The 20,263-nt window shown below is 44.2% G+C and overlaps 1 protein-coding gene across 1 annotated transcript; it reads left to right on the top strand.

Annotated features, from left to right (window-relative positions):
• The first annotated feature begins 458 nt into the window (after positions 1–458).
• LOC125620625 (transmembrane 4 L6 family member 1-like) lies at positions 459–20,236 on the top strand. The gene is made up of 6 exons (XM_048816621.2): positions 459–547; positions 5,004–5,186; positions 9,071–9,136; positions 16,359–16,504; positions 17,333–17,519; positions 18,216–20,236. The coding sequence occupies exons 2-6, from the start codon at positions 5,016–5,018 to the stop codon at positions 18,234–18,236; spliced, it is 591 nt and encodes a 196-aa protein (XP_048672578.2). The 5' UTR covers positions 459–547; positions 5,004–5,015; the 3' UTR covers positions 18,237–20,236.
• Positions 20,237–20,263: the final 27 nt, after the last annotated feature.

Below are 20,263 nucleotides of genomic sequence, written 5' to 3'. Positions count from 1 at the left end.
AGCTCTACACTACGGGCAAAGACTGGGCCAGACTTTGACGTATAGCAAAACTGCTCTGTGAAAAACAAAAAGACTTTTCTTTAAGAGCGTCCCACTGTATTTCGCCATCATCTTGTACATTCTCTTGGCTTAATACATTCATATTTATTTTTTGCATTACATATGTTTCTTTTCTTGGCCTTCCTAATTTGTGACATCGTGCACAACTTAAAAGGTTGTGGCAGGAAAAAGGACTGCACCGACCTACAGCAAATCAATGTGACCTAGGGGGGGCATTGACCAGTGGAACAGTGCCTTAAAAAAATCAATACTGCAGGGTGACATGCAGCCTGTGCGCTGGCCAACCAGGGATAGTTTTGGGTATTTCCTCATTCTTTGGGGAGAAACTCCTGTTTGTTTAATGGAATCTATCACTCAAGAACATTTCTGTACCTCTCTGAGGCTGGTACAGGGAGAGGGGAAATATAAAACTTGAAGCCAGTTGAAAAATCACTTTGCTGTTTAGCGAGCTGAAGCATTGGTAGCTATTTTAATCCTGTATAGCCAGGTAAGCAGAGATATTTTCTTACTTTCTTCAGCAATACATAGATTAATGTATTGAGAGCTCTAATTAAAAAGCAGAAGGCAACTGCAGACACAGTCTTGTTCACTGAAGTTGAAGGGAGTGGGTTTGATTCTTCTTTGTAAGATTGGCAAGATGTTCAAGTCTCTCTGGTATGTCTTCTCTTCTGTAATTTGATCAGATTCAGCCCTGATGTGGGCAGGTGCAAGCTGCAATGACTTCAGTGGGAGAAGCCCTCGCTGAACTTGGCTGTCGATGCTTAGGTTGATTCTCCTTGCAGTCTGAAGCGATAGTCAGACATTTCAAAGATAGTGTACCAGATCCTCACCTGGTGTAAGTCATTTTAGCTCTGCTGAAGTTGTTTGAGCTGTGTTGATTTACATCAGCCAATGATCTGGCCCTATGGGTATATCCGAAAGCTGCACAAGGGGAATATGAAACTTCCCTACATGATTTGACTTTTACAGAAATGTGGTTAAGCTGTATGCGCTTATTTTGAGAAAATGGTAGTGCAAACAGACAAGGGTTGGCATGCGCAGGAAGAGAGCAAGGGTTAAAATGCAAAGTTAAGTGTAGATGGGCAAAAGTAAATTTTTTTAAGAAAAGGCAAACACACAAGGCTGACAAAGAAAAAATGACAAAGGAAAAATACCTACATCCATTTCCCCTCCCTCTTTGTCCTTCCTTTGTAAGTTGCCTATCTATTCAGATTTTTTTTCTCTCTTTGAGCCAGGAGCTGTCTTCGTAAATGATTGTAAAATGCTCTGCCCAATTTTGGACACTGTCTGAATAGTAAGTAATGATAGCGAGAGGCAAGAATGACCTTTCTTAAACATATCACTCTAAAATGGTTTAATTACAGATAACTTGTTTAGAAGATGAATTACTGTATGTAATGCTTGTAAAATGCTCAGAAGGTATGGTATGTAAATGCTAAGTTTTGTTGTTAAATTTGTAGCAGTGAAGAACAATGCAAATTATACTCTTTAGAAATGCAGACTGACAAAAAGACTGGCAATCTCTACTATATGACAGTAATATCCTGCATTTCTTGGAATCCCTTCACTGTAGCCCTCAGTTCCACTGTACCAAGTTCAAACTTCATGTCATACACAACTCACTGGTCCTTTCTTCTCTCCTAACTCATTGCCCTGACGTCCCTTCTCTGCCAGTAATGCCAGCTTCAACCATCAGCTTGTCTGCTTTTCCCTCAAATATTTTTCTGCTTTCTTTCACGCTGCTCCTTATGCATGGGACACCCTCCATGAACTGCTCTCTAAAGCTACTACCCATTCCCCCTTCACATCCCTTCTCAAGATCCACTTCTGCCACAATACCAATGAAAAATCAGCCAATGTAAAATGGCTAAACTGAGGAGCATTCCAGGCACTGGAAGTCTGATATTGACTTTTTTGTTATTCCAAAAATATTCGTACAGTATATATAAAAATGTATGTTTGTGTATAAAAATTGCATATAGTTTGATCATTTTCTCCCTCCCCTACACTTTATAAATCACTCCTCTTTTTAGATGATAAACTTCTTGAAGGCAGAGATCTACCTGCCTGTATCTATCTCTATTTATACAGTGTTTAGCACAATGGGTCCTTGATCCTTTTAGTCACGATGCCAATATGAATATTTATTAATAATAGCAGTTATAATAATAATTGTGGATTTCTACTAGATGTTAATAGCACAGTGCAAAAAATAATAATAAAAAAACCCCAATCCCAGTAATCTCAAACTTCAAAGCTCTCATGAAGAACTATTTGTGGATCAGGTTCCAATATCAATCAGACCTCCCTCCTTTGGGGGTTGGTGATATCTGTGAGTTTAGTATTAAACCTCTAATCTGTTTCTGTTCTTTATGTAATATTTTAGCAGTAGCCTCTGAAAACTGTCGATTGTGTATATAGTGCACTAACCCTGATAGGGACATGTTATCTAAAGATTTCATTCTGATTGAACCAGCTGATGAAGAAGCACACTACACTGAAATGCAATCAATCTATCGTCTGTACAGTACTAAAGTAGGTCACATAGAAGCCCTCTCACACCAGAGGAGATAGAATAAAGAAATTTCTTTGGTGGGAACATCATGGAGTTTCCCTTTCCCTTTGTCCCTTTCCATGGGTTTCAACTTGAGAGGATGCTGTCCGGCCTGGGATATGGAGCCTTTCTTTTCTAGATCAATGGTGTGAATCCAACCCAAATCCACAGTGACTGAAAGTTACCTTTCAGTACCTTTCAGTATCCTATGTGAGAAGGACTGGAAATATGAGTTCACTTCTTAGTGGATAGATTTCCATGCCGTAAACCACTCAATCACCATTGGTATTATCTTGTAGTGTTGTTATAGCTGTGTTGTTCCCAGGATATTAGAGAGACAAGTCAGGTTAATATTTAAAAATAAAAAAAAATCAAATGAAGATTTGTTGTATTACTAAAACAAGGTGAGTGAGGTAGTATCACTCCACACCACACCATTGACCTAACTTCTGATGGAGAAAGAGACAAGCTTTTGAGTTTACTCAGAGCTCTTCTTCAGGTATGGGAAAGATACTCAGGTAAATACAAGCTGGAACAGATTGTTTGGCAAAAGTAGTTAACACATATTCTAAGAGACCATTCAAGGTGAAGTGGCTTGTTAACACCTGACCATGACTCATCTTTTAAGGTGTTGTGCGGGATTCCTTTAGAGGACTGAGAGGTCAGATATGGAGTGATCATTTTGTGAAACGTGTTCACCCATGGGTGATATGGGCTTTTTGTCTTTTATCATTGTTCTGTGTGAATTTGTTTGAGAGCATAGTGATCTGGTTTCATCCATATAGTTGTTATTGGGGCATTTAGTGCATTGGATAAGGTATGCCACATGTTGTGATAGGCATGCATAGGACCCATGGATCTTGAAAGGTGTGTTGTGGGGGGTGTTGATCATCATAGCAGTAGAAATGTGTCTGCAGGTTTTGCATCTGGCAAGATCTGGTGCTGCTTTGAATTGGTGGGTTTGGTCTGTGGGGAGCTTGCTTCTGATGATCAGCTTGGCAAGGTTGCGGGGTGGTGACCTGAAGACGAGTTCCATGTAAGCTCAAAAGCTCATCTCTAGGACCAACAGAAGTTGGTCCAGAAAAAGTTATTACCTCACCCATCCTGTCTCTGTCTTTTTTTCTTTTTTCTTTTTTGTAGACTGAGTAGAGAAGCAAAGAAATGAATGGGCATGAAGTCTAAATCATGCTCTCCCTCTGAGGTCTTGTCTTCCTCGGAAATTTTCCCCAATTCCAGTAGTTAATAGCCATCTGCCAAGGTAGCTGCATTGGTGCAACGCTCAAAGGTAGACAAGGAAAACAGTGATTTGCACGGTGGACTTACCCCAGTTTCAAGCAAGTATAAGTGGTGCTGGTGCAAACTGAGGGTTTCTTTGTCTGTACTTTGGGATTAGACCACTGCAATTACATCAGTGGCTGTCCCTTGGTTGCTGGCATTTGGGGAAATGCTCCATGTAAACAAGGCCTTAGAAGGAATCCTTCCAGGATTAGCAGTGTGGGGAAGCTTTACTGTTGTTGATGATGCCAAATGTGTGCTGTGGAAAAATAGTGGCCCCCAATAGCTTAATTATGGAGTAAAGATTCACTATTGGGTATGAGACACCAGGCATGTTTTTAGTATAGAACGGGACATATTAGCCTGAAAACCTGAAAGCCAGAAAATATAGGGCCGCTGCTTTTCACAATATAACGGTCTTCCCACTTTTCTGAAGATGAGATGACCTGGCACTATTAGCTAATGAGTGTCTCAGGCAAATATCTGCTCTCCACAAATACCCACAGAACTAAATGTACCTCTGCACTGGTTTTCTTTTAAATAAGTTTAGCGCTCATATAGGGACCAATAGACAGTCCTGAAACTGAAGTCCTCTGCTCGAACAAGCACACCACACAGGCAACTGCAATGTAACCTGCTCCAAACCATGCTATCTATGCACCTCATGCTGAGCCTGAAGATCTAACCAATTGAAAGAGGATGCCTCAGTCTCCATGCCTATTCAGTCCTTGACCCCACTCCTTACACTGTTAGGAAGGGCACTAGTTAGTGCCAGCCACAGTGGTGATCTTAATGATGTGAACAGCTGTTCTGTAGGAACTAGAATGAAACCATCAATTCATTTCACATAGGACACAGCCATTTCACACAGGACACTGAGCAACCAATATTTGTTTACTACTAACCAGGGCCAGTTTTGAACTGGAGGCGAACAACTCTATATAGTAGAGCCTTTCTTAAATAAATGGTTAATTGAAAATATCTTGCTTCATAACAAGTGTCACATACTTTACAGTTCTCTCCAACAAAGAAAGAAAACGATTGCCTTGTCAAGTCTCACTGTTTTTTAAACTGTGCCACGACCCATACTTTCCTCTCTCATTTCTTTCCACAGGGGTGAGCTACAATGTGCACTGGAAAGTGTTCAAAGTGCATTGGGGTCGTGTTATTCCCATTAGCTGTATGTGCTATAATCTCCAATCTTCTCCTGTACTTCCCCAATGGAAATGTTATAGAGCCCGACAAGATAACTGATTTGGTCTGGTTTTTCCATGGCATTCTTGGAGCTGGGATACTGGTAAGAGAGAAGTTTTGTCATTGTTGTTGTTGTTTTAATTATTTCAACTTTTTAAAGCTTATCAATGCCTCTGTCAATTCCAAATAACAATCTATGGGGGCTGCCTTTACATTTGTAGATGACACAACTTATCTGTGGGAAAAAGTTTAAAACTATCTGGGGTCTAAAACTGAGAAGGCATCTTTCCAGAGGGCAAAGGGGAAATCACCTATAGAAAGAAATATAACTTCTTTATGAAAATCCTGGTGTCCAAAGAAAATCCAAATTACAAATATTAGAGGAAACAAAAATGTTGGCTTTTCATTATTTAGGTAGTAAACACACACAGAAGTTTCTTTCAGGCTCAATGTGTAAATTCAGCTTTAGGTTGTAAGTTCTCACATTTACTGAGTTGTGTTGCCTTGTTGCTCCTTCCATTGATTTTATTCTCACCTTTCATGAGGCACTGAAGCTTGTTTGGGCTTGCCCTTATTGGAGCTGTTGTCAAAATCAAGTAGGGCTGAACTGCTCCTCTATTTTGTGAGCACTGTTTGAATTCCAAATAGCTGTTATGAAAATGGTTGAACTTTTTTTACTTTTGGTCATTTTTCTGTGAACATGTGTATGACCAGCTATTTGTCCACATGCATGTTTGGGGAATGCCTGTTCTTTGTGTGAATTCCCACAGTTGTATATGCATTGTGTTTGAATAGATTGTATGAAGTGCTTGTCCTTGTCTTTACATATTCAGTCATGCAATCAAGGAGCAGGAAAAAAAGCCATGCAACTGAGGTGATGAATCATATACCACAAATAACGAACAGTAAAGAGTCTAAGTGAATAGACCATACACACTAAATAGGCTGTCATCTCCTCACATAAAGGAGGAGATGAAATGTACTCCTCACTGAATATTTATGAACAACAAATCCATAAAAATCAAAGTCTGTTCTCGGTAAGGCCCTGATCCAAAACCCATTGAACTTAATGGAAAAACTCCTATTAAGTATAATAGGCTTGGATCAGGCCCATATCTCACAAACAGAAAAATGAGTAAATTGTCTGCTATGAATAGCTTGCCTGGCTCTTCTTGTGTACCGTCCACCTACTCCATAGGCCTATCCCTCATGCTGAGTTCTGGATGTATGAACAGGGAGTCTGAACAAAGATTAAAACTGTACCACAGGTACCTGTGAAAAATTCATACCATTCCAAGCCCAGGGGTCACTGGCTTTCAATGAAAGGAAAGACTAATGTTCAGCATGAGAGCCCTGTGTCACATTCAGAACATGACTTCTCTTGAGGGCTCTAATAAGGCTAGGCTGTGGCCAGGATGGTGCGCATCAAAAGTGGACACAGAGAGGGGAAGAGGCGTTTGCATTGATCTCCAAAACGCTGACAACCGCACTACGAGTAGTTATTGATCAGCAAAACAGTGCTGTTAAGTGTATATGTTTTCCATGAAATTATGTGATAGACTGAGAAAGAGGTGTGAATAGACAAAGTGTGGGAGAAGGGGAGTATTATCCCCACGTGACAGCAAGGGAACTGAAACATGAAGAAATTAAACAACTTGTTCAAGGTCGCATAGAAAGTCAGTCTCACACTGGGAACTGAATCCAGGCTCCTGTGTACCACGCCAGCACACAACCTTCCCATTTAGTAGCCAGCTTTGGCTCATTTCAACCTTGCTCTCTCCTTGTCTTCCATGGCTGCTTTTTAAAAGACATGCCCTTATAAAAACAGAACACAGACCTTTATTTTGCTTAAAACCCCTCAATTTCCTTATTTTGCAAATTCAGACATTTAAGGAAAGGAAGAATGACTCATTTGTTACGAGTACTCGATGCTGCAAACGTAGAATGGCACCATTGGGAAGTGACTGAGACCCCGCAACACATAGACCCCCACCTCACTGATGCCAGCGTACTGGCAAATTTTCATTCTAACCTCAAAAGGCAGGAAGATACAGATGCTCAGAAAAGCGAGACGCACCAAACAAGCCCTGCACTCCAAACAAATGAACTTGCTCCAAGCCGAGACAAAATAGCCCACTCACAGACTGGACAGGAGGCCTTCAAGGAAAAGGAGGGTAGTGAGGGAAGCAGGGCTGCTGATTCAGTAGATGGCACTCTTGCCTCTCAGTCAATACTCTAAAATGCCTGAGGAGGGTACTAGAGGACCCTGTGTTGCTGGGGTTGCACTGTTGACTACCTCATTGCACTTTTCGCAACAGGAGGATTTTTTAAATCCCAATGTCCTAGCCAAATTCCAACAGAAGTATTTTCATTCTGCTCACATAAATTCCCCACTGAGGTTCAGTTACAATGGACGTTATATTCTTCGCTTTCTGCCCAGAGCACTTGTGGAAGTGTTGTGATGAGCTGTTAAAGGGATACTGTCAGGTTGAAATCTAGTCAGTTTAAAGAAAAAGAGAGGTAATAGTAGTTTCAAGTACTCCGCCTGCCCCCGAGTCCATCCTGCCTTCCACTCCCTTGCTAGACAGCCACAGTGAAATGCTTTTCTCTCCCATGTTCCTGCACGAAAGAGCTACACAAACGATAGTGGACTCAGCTATTTTATGGACATAAAGGGGGATTCTTTATTCTGGTTACTGGACACAGACAGACCATGTAGTTCTCCAACCTGTGTTGTCTAGGGCAGCGTTTCTCAAACTGGGGGTCCACGAGGGTACTCCAGGGGGTCTATGGGCCCCGCTGATCAACTCCTCCCTCAACTCTTCCCCCTCCCTCCCAGCACCTCCTGCACACCGGGGAACAGCTGTTCCCCTCTGGCGTGCAGGAGGCGCTAGGAGGGAGGGGAAGGAAGGGGAAGGGGAGCCCTTGGGGGAGGGGATGGAAAGAGGCAGGAAAGAGGAGGGGCATGGGTGGAGCAGGGGCAGGAAGAGGTGGGGAGGGGGAGGACCTTGGGGGAAGCTGTGGACTGGGGGCAGTGCTTGGGGCTGAGCGGGGGACTTGGGGGTCCCCAGCAAAATTTTAAATCAAAATTGGGATCCTCGGATTACTAAAGTTTGAGAACCGCTGGTCTAGGGAGACCCTATGTGGCGTGATAGGACATCCTGCCATGGCACAGTCATGGACGGGACTGATGGCTACACCTTATCAGCTTGACTCCAACTAATAATTACCATGGATCAAACTGAGCTGAGCTCAGAGACTGTTGACTGAATTGTGTTGTTTGCACCTTCCTGTGGTCTAACACAAAAGGTCAAATTCAGGGATGATGAGTAAAATGGTGCAATTTAAAGCCCCGCACTCTAGTTTAGGACCAGATTCTCAGCTGGTGTAAACTGGTGTAAATCCACTGAAGTCAATGGAGCTACATTGGTTTACACTAGCTGCAAATCTGCCCTTCAGTCCCCTTAATACTGCACTGAACTTCCTTAGGCCTGGTCTACACTGGGGGCGGGGGATCGATTTAAGTTACGCAACTTCAGCTACGTGAATAACGTAGCTGAAGTTGACATACTTAGATCTACTCACCGCAGTGTCTTCAGTGCGGTGAGTCAACTGCTGATGCTCCCCTGTCGACTCCACCTGCGCCTCTCGCTCCGGTGGAGTACCAGAGTCGACAGGAGAGCGCTCGGTGGTCGATTTATTGCTTCTAGACTAGACGCGATAAATCGACCCCCGCTGGATCGATCGCTGCCCACCAATCCAGCGGGTAGTGTAGACAAGCCCTTAGAGTCAGTTGGAATACCATAGAGCTACCTAAAGTCACTCTGCCAATGCGCAAGAGAGTCTCCATTGGTGTACCACACAGTGAAGAGCCAGGAGAAGCTAAAGTAGCTTCATCCTATGATCCCACTTAATTCACACGTTGTCCAACTAATGCTGAGTGTATGGAGACCTCGCGCATTAATTCAATATGTGCTTAACTTACAGGTTATTTTGCCAGCATTTATGATGCTGGGTGCAGGTGGAGCTGGATGTTGTGCTAACAGATGTGGGGTAAGCAACAATTTACGTGCTGAAAAGGGCAATCACTATGATCCGTGAATAACAGCCCTTAAGTGGAAGCTGAGCAGATGGAAAGGCACAAAGCACGCAACCACTAACAGTCCAATCCTCCCAATACAGAAATAGGGCTTGACCTACAGAATCCCTGTGCTTAGCGTATGATTGATTGACCCCATCACAGAAGCAGCCTCATCTAGCAAGAATGTTAATATATTGGAGTGTTTATATAAACTAGAATCTATCCCAAGGCCAGATTTGGAACATTTAGCCACAATAATAAGTGTAGAGTGGAGTGGGACAAAGTTGCACTACCCCACTCCAAGTAGAGCAAATCACTGCTCCAGTTTCCTGGTGCACAGGGGGAGTTGGCAAACTATACCATCCTCTAGGGTGGCACAGCCTAGCCCCTTTCCTGTGGCTGTTCATGTGAGGACAGTGCCAGGGTCCTGCCTCTCCTTCCTCCCTCTGGTGATGGGCTTTTCCATGGGTGCGTGGAGGGAGAAATCTCTGTGCTCCCCTAAATGCAGGGACTGGGGCTGTCCCTGACCCTTGTACCGAGCTGATGTGACAGCTGCCATCTTGTCCAACATACCAGGGAGTGAACAGGGTACCTACATCTAGGAGTGAAACCTGTTACAGGTTGAGCTAAAGCCAAGTCTCTCTAGCTGGGGCTGTAACAGACTCACATCTTCTGCAGGGCATCACTGAGGGGGACCTATAACCCACATCCTCTAGTGAGTTACACACCAGAGATGGAAAGGCTCTCTGTGCTCTCTCCACCCACCCACAGGCCAGGGAGAATTTGTCCCTCAAAAATTACAAACATGACAGAGCAAACAAACTGTGAGGGTATCTCAATTAATCTCCATGCCTTGTACATTAATTGTTGTTTCTGATGTACTGCGGTTTTCGTTAGCCAGGATAAACTGATTTAGAAATGTTTTTCTAGTCCAGTTCCTTGCTAGCAGTAGCCTGTAACTAGAACTGAGCAATAAAGTATTTTCATCAATACCTTTCAGTTTACATTTAGTAAGACTCATAATGAGATCATTCTACATTGTTAAGGTGCTTTACTAAATTTAAGGAATTTAATCTGATTTTAAGTAATTGCCTTTGATCTGACAAAGCATTGGATGGACATGGCAACAAGTCACAACCTAAGACATGGCCGTATGTTCAGTTGCTCTGCAGTACGTGCTAAATCACAACAGGTGAAATAAGCTAAATGGGGCTCAGATCCACCAGAATTACTGGTGCACCCCAGACACAGCTGTTCCTCCAGTCTAGTCCCTCACCACCCCCCCCAGCAGAATTTCAGATGGTTCCTCCCCGCACAACACTCAGGCTAGACAGACACTCCCTTCTAGCCCCGTAGGATGTATTCTGGCTTTGTTCCCACTCCTGAGTCCTTGATCCCTCGGCCAGCTAAGACAATAAGAGGCATCTGACTGGCACCACTTAGCTCCACTATCCTTCCACTTGCTACTCTGCCACTGACTCACTACTGCATCCCTGACTGTGAGCTGAGATCCCAAGAGTCTGGCCTTAGCCTTCCCTACTCTGACAGCTGGTGCATACACACTTCAGCTTTACTGTTGTTATTATTTGTATTGTAGTAGTGCCCAAAGACCCCAATGTGGAATCAGACTCCATTGTGCTAAGCACTGTAAATGTATCTAGAATGAAAAGACAGTCCCTATCTCAAAGCGCTTACAAGCTAAATATAAGACAAGAGCCACTGATGACTATAACAAACAGTGGAAAAGGTGACAATCAGACTCTACAAGTAACTACATGGAGAAGAGATGGCTGATAGCAAACAGTTTTTTAATCTAGCAGAAAAAGGCATAACAAGAACCAGCGGCTGGCTGCTGAAGCTACACAAATTCAGACTAGAAATAAGGTACAAATTTATGAGGAAAGGTAACTGACACTTGGAACAGCTCACCTCGCCACGTGGTAGATTCTCCATCACTCGCAGTCTGAGTCAAGACTGGATATATTTTTACAAGCTATTTTACAGCTTAAGCAGAAGTTATGGCTTGATGCAGAAATTAGATGGGGAGAAGCCCATGGTAACAGAGGGATGTTCTGACTAGTGTAATAAGTAACAGTCTCATTATACCAACAGCTCAGCCACTGTTGAGTGATTTATAAGCACCGCAGCAGAGATGAGTTTTAAGGAGAGATTTGAAGGATGATATAAGGAAATGGCTCTGCAGATTTTTTACAGGGAGCTGGAATATTCAAAATTGGTTTGCCAGTGATTCACAAACAATGACAAGGGGCTTCAGCAATGGGGGGGAAAGGGTTAATGTGTTTGTACAGTGGTTCGCATAATGGGGCCCTGATCCTCACTGGGGCCTTTGGGTGCTCCTGCAATACAAACGGTAAATAAGTATAAATCTATCTATCTATCTATCCTTTTATTTGTCTTATTAAGTTCTCCATTTCCATCTGCAGTGATTTCTGCAGACTAATTATATGTTATGGAATGGATATTTCTGTTAATACATTTTAAATGATTGCCTTTTAACTTCATTAAATGCCCTTTTGTTCTTTCATTATGGGAACGGGTATAATAATTTTTGGAAAGTAACAACCTAGGTGAGCTTCTGTGTCCTGCAGGAGGGGGTGTCCTCCTCCAAAAACATCCTCACCACTATGGTATAATGAGAGGAAATCCCTCAAATATTTCCTGTAACAACAGGAGCATCATTATCTAGTAGTCCCTTAACCTGAGCCATTTATAAGAGGTATCAGTGCAGGGCTAGCCTGTACCCACTTCTCGCAGGGAAAGGGAGGGCTTAAGGGATCAGGCAAAAATCACAGTCTTTTGGCTTTTAGTGTGTAAGAACCAGGGGAGTCGGGTGTGAGCTGCAGCACTAGATCCTTCAACGGATCCCCCTACTGCCCACTAGCAAAGGTGGGTAGGTATAATGGGGAACTCAGCTTGGGACCTGTAAAAGGGAATAGGAGACATACTCAGGCCTGAGCTGCCCAACCATTCCTGGAGACATTGTGCCTAAAACAGCAGCACAGTCACCCCAGGAGCAGCCTCCAATGTCCTGCCCTTCCACTCCGCCCAATTAAGGGCAACAGCTTAAAGCCCACAATCTTGTCCATAATTTGGGTCTCCTGCCTCATGATGCAGAAGTAACATACCATAAAACTTCTGTGCTATATATCATAATGCACAAGGGGGCCTAATTAAGATTTGCAACCTCAATTCTGGCTTTTCCTAATTTCTGAAAAAAGAAAGGGAGTACTTGTGGCACCTTAGAGACTAACCAATTTATTTGAGCATGAGCTTTCATGAGCTACAGCTCACTTCATCAGATGCATTCAGTGGAAAATACAGTGGGGAGATTTATATACACAGAGAACATGAAACAATGGGTGTTATCATAAACACTGTAAGGAGAGTGATCACACCCATTGTTTCATGTTCTCTGTGTATATAAATCTCCCCACTGTATTTTCCACTGAATGCATCCGATGAAGTGAGCTGTAGCTCACGAAAGCTTATGCTCAAATAAATTGGTTAGTCTCTAAGGGGCCACAAGTACTCCTTTTCTTTTTGTGAATACAGACTAACACGGCTGCTACTCTGAAACCTAATTTCTGAGTGCTTGATGTTTCAATCTTGGCTGTAACTTTTTTGTAGCTTCCTACGTTTTTAAAAAAGCATACTGAAAAAAACACAGAAATTCCATCATGTGGAACCATAATAACCTTCACATGTTTCATCAATAGGTTTGGAACTGTTAGATCTACAACACAAACCTCTGCCATTTGACCTAAGGCAGTAACCAATAGCAGTAGTAGGTTGACATCCTCTATGTAGATCAGCCACTCAAGGAAAATGAGACACATTTTTACCAGTGGGTTTTACAGATATTTGCTGACAGCAGAGAACATTGAAACTCAGGAATCCCAAGTTTGATTCCATGTTCTGGACTGGAGAGTTCTCCAGTGGCTAAAGACCTTTCCCCTTCTGCCCCCTCCTGTCTTAGTCTTCATCTCCCTCCCCAGCTTCTGTAAGTCTCCACCACAAAGCTACTTCCTTCTCCTCCACGCTGCCAAGGCACCAGCAACAGAAGCATTAAGATCACTGGACAATCTTCCTGGTGGCACCACAGCAGCCCCCAGTAGCTCCGAGGAGCAGCTGCAGGGAAATTCCTGCTCAGCCCCTGCAGCCCCAGCCTGGAGCACACTCAGTCCCGGTGGAAAAACAATGCATTTTCCCTCATGTTGTTCCTGGAATTGGCTGAACCATTTTATCCAAAACTTTCTAATAAATAAATCCAGGCTGAGCCAGGCACGCAACATGGAAAATTGCATCCCAAATGGTTAAAGTTTGGCAAAGTTATAAGCAACCAAAAGTACATCTTATAACCGGACGTATTAGGCAGCCCTAATTAAAGGCACCACTGGTAGCACCACTTATCAAAGTTTTCCATATACAAACAGCAACCATATACTCTTAGATGATTAAAAGTGGCTGGCTGAGGGAACCCAGGAGATGCAGTGAATCAGTCTTATGCGCTGCCATCACTGGCGGATCTGCTATGGAACTCCAGGCAATTAAAGCCATGAAGGGGTAAACACCAGGGAAGGAGAAAAACTATGTGAGCTAAAGGACAATGCTATTATTTAAGTTAAGTGCTAATGTTGATTTATTTAATCCATGCCTGTTGGGTGAGGTGCTCTGTCCCCCTCTAGTGGCACCTAGATCACCTAGAGATTAATGAGTCTGCTACAGCCTTGGCTAGAAGCTTTTAACTAATGCAGTAGAGCAGTGGTCCTCAAACTTTTTACCTTGCGCCCCCTCTTATCCCTGTCCTCACCCCCCCGCCATGGAGGTGGGAGCGGGGCCATGGCTCCGGGAGGGTGGGGACATAGGCAGGAGTAAGGGGGCTGAGGCTGGGGCCACAGCTGGGGGTGGGAGTGGACCCTCGGTGGTTGGCTGACCCTTCGCCAGAGGCCGAGGCCTGCAGCCGAAACTGGGCACAGAGCCCCAGGCGCAGGGTGGGCAGCTAGGACCCCGGGCGCAGGGTCGGTAGCCACGGCTGGGAGCCAATCCCCGGGCACGGGGCCAGCAGGCGGGACCCTGGGTGCAAGGCCAGGGCCAGAAGCAGAGCTGGACAGTGCTCCCTCCCCGCCCCCCTGTGGGGGCTGGTCCGAGCCCGAGCCTCACCCCCCCGAAACATTACTCTGCACCCCCCCTAGGGGGTGCACCCCCAGATTGTAGACCTCTCCAGTAGAGGGTCATGCACTAAGCTTTAGAGCAGAGGTGGGGAACCTTTTTTTTATCAGGGGCCTTTGACCCACAGAAAAAGTCAGTTGTGGGCTACAAACAGTCCCGCAGGGGGGTGCAGAGGCTCGGGGCTTCCCCTAGGCTCTGGGGTGGGACCAGAAATGAGGGGTTCAGGGTGGAGGAGGGGGCTCCGGGCTGGGGTGGGGGGTTGGGGTGAGGGCTCTGGCTGGGGGTGCAGGCTCTGGGGTGGGGCTGGGGATGAGGGGTTTGGGGTTCAGGAGGGGGCTCTAGGCTGGGTCCAAGGGGTTTGGAGTGCAAGAGCGGGCTCAGGGCTGGAGCAGGGAGTTGGGGTGCAGGAGGAAGTTCGGGGTGCAGGCTCCAGGAGGGAGTTTGGATGGGGGGGTTCCAACCTGGGACAGGGGGGTTGGGGTGCAGGTGGGAGTGGGGGGTCTGGAAGGGAGTTTGGGTGCAGGAGGGGGAGACTTGCAGCAGGCCAGATGAAATGAAGCAGTGGGCCAGATCCAGCCCGCATGTCATAGGTTCCCTATCCCTGCTTTAGAGGTCCCAGGTTGATCCCACCTGCCAATGACCAGGGTCTATCAGGGGTACATTGACACAAGAACAAATGGATATAAACTGGCCATCAACAAGTTTAGGCTTGAAATTAGACAAAGATTTCTAACTATCAGAGGAGTGAAGTTTGCCAGCAGCTGGGAATGGGCGATAGGAGATGGATCACTTGATGATTACCTGTTCTGTTCCTTCCCTCTGGAGCACCTGGCATTGGCCACTGTCGAAAGACAGGGTACTGGGCTAGATGGACCTTTGGTCTGACCCACTGTGGCTGTTCTTAGGTTCTTATGTTCTGAAATAGCCTTCCAAGGGGAGCAGTAGGAGGCAAAAAAACTAACTGGCTTCAAAACTGAGCTTCATACATTTATGGAGGGGATGGTATGATTGCCTGCAATGGCATGTAGCCAATCTGCAACTGCTAGCAGCAAATATCTCCAATGGCCGATGATGGGACACTCGATGGGGAGTCTCTGAGTTACTACAGAGAATTATTTCCCAGGTGTCTGGCGGAGGGAGGGGGGAGGGTCTTGCCGACATGCTCAGGATCTAACTGATCACTGTATCTGGGGTGAGGATGGACTTTTCCCTCAGGTCAGATTAGGAGAGACCCGAGGGAGGTTTCGCCTTCCTCTGCAGCCAGGGGGATGGGTCACTTGATGGTTTAAACTTGTGTAAATGGGGGATTCTCTGTAACTTGAGGTCTTTAAATCATGATTCGAGGACTTCAGTAACTCAGCCAGAGGTTCTGGGTCTATTACAGGAGGGGCTGGGTGAGGCTCTGTGGCCTGTGATGTGCAGGAGGTCAGCCTAGATGGTCACGATGGACTCTTCTCGCTTTACAGTCAGGGGAGCGAGCCTCCCAGCCCAGGTAGACAGACGCACACTAGCTCTGCTCGAGCTAGCACGCTGGAAATAGTAGCACGGGCGGCAGCTCAGGCCAGGCCCCCGAGTCCAAGCCCTCCTGGCCCCCTGGTCTGGGCGTTGGTGCTAGCCTGAGCCATTGCCCATCCCGCAACAGCCACACTGCTATTCGAGCTCGTGCAAGTCTATCTACTTGGGCTGGAAGCACACTCCCAGCTGCAGTGTAGACATACCCATCCAGTCCTATGTTCCTAAAGGTCTGGGCTTCACCCACCTCTGCAGGCAGGTGGGATGCAATTTGCACCTTTCTTCAGCCCAGGGGGTAGCTGCACCAGAGTTGGAAAGATTCAACAACTTCAAATTCCTGCAGCGGTGAAGCAGGCCCCAAATTACGGTTGTTATTTTTTATTGCCCAAAGTGCAAAACAGCTAAAGAGGGATTCCCTTTCCATTCACAGTCTGAGGTGTCCATAATACTCTGTGTCCATACACACGATGTTCAGGGCCTTCTCCCTTTCAGATGCTGCTCTCTGTGTTGCTGGCTGTGCTGGGAGCTGCAGGAGGGGTATACTGTATGGTCATCTCATCCTTGGGACTGATTAGTGGGCCTCTTTGTGACACCGGTGATGGAGTATATATCTACCCTTTCCGGAATGACACACTGACGTAAGTATGAGGTACTGACTCTTCCAAACTGCAAGGGCCAATTTTTGCACCCTTCGAACAGCAGATCTAGGTTTTTCTGAACTGAATTGATGTTCTGCGCTATCAGATCCTGAATCTATATTATTCTGAGTGAGCAGGCCCCAGCCATCCTTCACTTGGTCCAACTTCTCTGGCCTATTCTCTGGGAAGCTGCCTGCTTTTGTTTTGGAGGACACAGGTGCTTTGTTTCCATTGCGCTATTGACCAGACTTGTGTGATGGCTGTGCGATACTTTTATGGGACTGTATGAGATTTGAGCCTTGACTCCTATTAAAGTCAAAGGGAGTCACATGGCTAAAACATCACACAGTTGGATGGAAATCTACCAAATTGAGCCCTCTCCCACATCCCTCTGAAAAGCAAAGCAAAAATCTCTTCATTGGCTTTTTGCAAGTTAACCCTGACAACATCTTGCAAAGTGGACTGGAGAATGCTGATCAGATATTGCAACAGATTATGGGCACATTTTTGATATTCTGTGGACTTTTGTATTTTGCCATTAAAATTGTCCTGAAACAAAACACAGGATCTTATGCAGGCAGCCATGTAATGCAAGCCTAATTCTCCACGGCCCTGCACCTTATGTTGTCATTTACACCTTTGCAAAGTATAAAATGCTACCAGACCACTGTGTTAGAGTTTTACATTCACTTTACGCTTTGCAAATGACTTCTAAAGATAGCAAGAAGGAGAGAATCAGGCCCAATCTTTGAGGTACAACTCGTAACAGATGAAGTCTTTTTGAATCACTCTTCATAATAAGTTGTCAATTATTTTTTCTATTTACAGAGACAATTATTTGTTTAATCAGACAACATGGAGCATTTGCAAAGAACCTGAAAACATTATTATGTGGAATATTGTCTTGTTTTCTCTTCTGTTGGGGATTGGTACAATTGAAGCTTTTCTTTGCTTTATTCAAGTCATCAATGGACTTATTGGATTCATATGTGGCACATGCATGAGGAAAAGAAAGGTGAGTATCTGATGTAAGATATCACAAAGTAAATATTATTTTTACTAGTTTTTATCAGACTTTACGATAATTTTAGCCCCACTTTTGACAGAACCACAGTAAATTGTCCTGATAGTGTATAATATCAGATATGTAAACAAACGATGCAAATCTCAAGGACTTTTTAAATAGTTGGACAAATAATAAAAAGTAATGCCCCGTTTAAAAAACATAACACTAGTTATTCCCACATGGAGAAGGGACAAAGGGTCTGATGCTGTGGTTATTTAGGACTACCTTTTCAAAAGCAACTAATGATTTGGGGAATCTCAATTTGCAGGTACTGAATTTGAGCTACATAAAAAGATCTGATTTTTAGACAATGCTTAGCACCCACCCTCTGAAAAGCAAGTGTTTCATGTTGGGCACTCAATAACTGAGGCACGCAAAGTCACTAGTCACTTTTCAAAATGCAGGGATTGAAGCCCATCTATGGACATACAGGTTTCAAGATTATGTTATCTGTGGGTTGTAATGAGGCAGAAATCTTTTTTTGGCTTGCAAGTCTCTTCTTTTGCAAGAAAAACACCTTTACATTTTGATTTCTCTCCACAAGGAGGTTGCCATTTATTTTAACTTAATAAGATTCCTGTAGCAAGCCTGATATCCATCTGGAACTTTAATTAACTTGACATTCTTTCCTTCCTTGTCTTTCAGACACATATTGCTGGAATGTAAATCACCTACAAAGAATGCTAGTGACAAGCATAGACCTGCGGGGATTCATGTATAATCATAATGTGTTGTGCTGTATTTGTGGGGACAGAGGGACCCCAAGATGTTCAGGAGTTTCAAAACAACTCCAGAACATTTTATAAAGATATCTGGATGGGAGGGGGTGGATTAACTAGAACTTTTGAGGTCACAGATTCTTTTTTGTCTCCTCTAAGAACCCAGGCTAAGTCTCTGGTACTGGCAACATGATGCTGTCTATTCAAGAGCGCCTGGCATATATAAACATTCAATCACAAACATTCTCCAATTAAAATTCACTGCTTACCCCGCAAGTGCTGCCCTGTGTAGCAAGCATGTCACTTTGAAGTTCTGACCGTTGTGTATGGAAACCTGGACTGAATGTAATCATTGCTAATATAAAGATTTATCAGCTGTACTGAACTCATCCATGCTGGTTGGATGTCTAAAGATGCTCATTAATGCTCCCCAAACCCTGTCCTGGCCCTGTGTAAAACTGGAATGGATTCTCTGGCAATGCTCTATCTATGTTTGCAGTGTTGTTGTAATCGTGTCGGTCCCAGTATATGAGAGAGACAAGGTGGGTGAGGTAATATCTTTTATTGGACCAACTTCAGTTGGTGAGGGACACAAGCTTTCGAGCGTACACAGAGCTCATCTTCAGGTCATGCTCTGTCTATTTCTATCCCTTTGGTACGTAAGCACTGGTCTTCAGTCAATACCGGGCTCAGAAAGGATATTTTCAGGACCTAGCAGTAGCGATGTTGCTTAATTAGGGCCAATATTTGTAGCACTGTGGAGGCCCGGTGTAGCAGGCAGCTGGCCAGTTTCTAACCTGCTTTAACCTCTGTGGAGCCAGCCTCCACTCACACTTCTGTGGGTGCTGTAGGAGGCTGTGGTGGTCTGTAAAGTGCCAATGCTGCACTGAAAATCAGCACTTCAAAGGTAATAATGTTGCACATTGGTAACCCTGGAGATGCATTTGCCCCAACATGCAAGGCATGTTATGTAGTAACCAACTAGCCAATAACTAGCCTTATTGAACTATAAGGAGGAAAAAAAATTCAGACTCATTTCCAGGGGAATCTGATATGCACATCCTAGTGTAGAACATATTCATATTCAGTATTTAATTTTTTTAAATTGCACTTCTGATCATTCTTGTGCACGCTTTTCTGAGAAACTGAAGCTAGCCCTGAGAGGCACCAAATGGCATCATTCTCAGTGCTACAGCAAGCAATGATCCCACAAAGTGCTGAGTGTGAGATCAAGCCCTAAATGCTAAATCCATGTGATTGGTAAATTCCAGAAAGTCTGTGAATTCTTTGTCATTTTATTGGCCACTTCAAAGGCTAATTCCTACAATTGTCACTGATTCTTCTGCTTAAGACAAAAAGTAGTAAGATATTTTACATATATATCAGAAGCTCTTCAAAACTGCCTAACTGTAAAGTTAGGTTACTTTGGATCTGTTTTGCAAAAGGAGAAACCTTTGTTTCCTCTTTCAAAAATGTTTTTTGACTACTGCATTTGATCACACAAATGGACATTTTTCCCTGTCCCCTTGGGAATTTTCACACAGAAGTATCCGGTCACTCATGCTGTCACCTGATATATGCATGCAGATCCCTCATTCGAACAAATAAATGTCGGTTATGTTCAGGCAACAGGTGTATTTTAGGGGGTGCAGCTTAAGCACCAATATTTACATTTTTGCCCATCATGTTTTAAAGCATATTCTCTTAAATAAAAGCAAGAGAGAAATACACAGGTTGGCCAAGGTTTTCAAATACTAATAAAGGATGTGGATGCATCCAAATCCCGTAAGTGGCTCCAAAAGTTCCAGCTGTTCTATACAGTGAAGTATGCAAGGGGCTATGATCAGAGAGGAGGTTTACAGTACTACTGTCCCTTTTACTGCAGCAATCTTTTTATTTTAAAACTGATGAAAAGTGAAATAAAATGCAGCGTTGTCTTTGGCTAAATTGTGTAAATTTTGTCCTTTCACGGCA

The sequence above is a fragment of the Caretta caretta genome, chromosome 1 (genome assembly GCF_965140235.1).
Source record: "Caretta caretta isolate rCarCar2 chromosome 1, rCarCar1.hap1, whole genome shotgun sequence".
In the NCBI taxonomy this organism is placed as follows: domain Eukaryota; kingdom Metazoa; phylum Chordata; order Testudines; family Cheloniidae; genus Caretta; species Caretta caretta.
Note: the sequence above shows the minus strand (reverse complement) of the source record. Positions and strands in the feature narration are given on the sequence as shown.

Coding starts and splice junctions, on each gene's coding strand:
- LOC125620625 (XM_048816621.2), top strand. CDS start 5,016: ATGTGCACTGGAAAGTGTTCAAAGTGCATTGGGGTCGTGTTATTCCCA. Junction 9,137..16,358: donor GTTGTGCTAACAGATGTGGG/GTAAGCAACAAT, acceptor TCTCCCTTTCAG/ATGCTGCTCTCTGTGTTGCT. Junction 17,520..18,215: donor CATGCATGAGGAAAAGAAAG/GTGAGTATCTGA, acceptor CTTGTCTTTCAG/ACACATATTGCTGGAATGTA.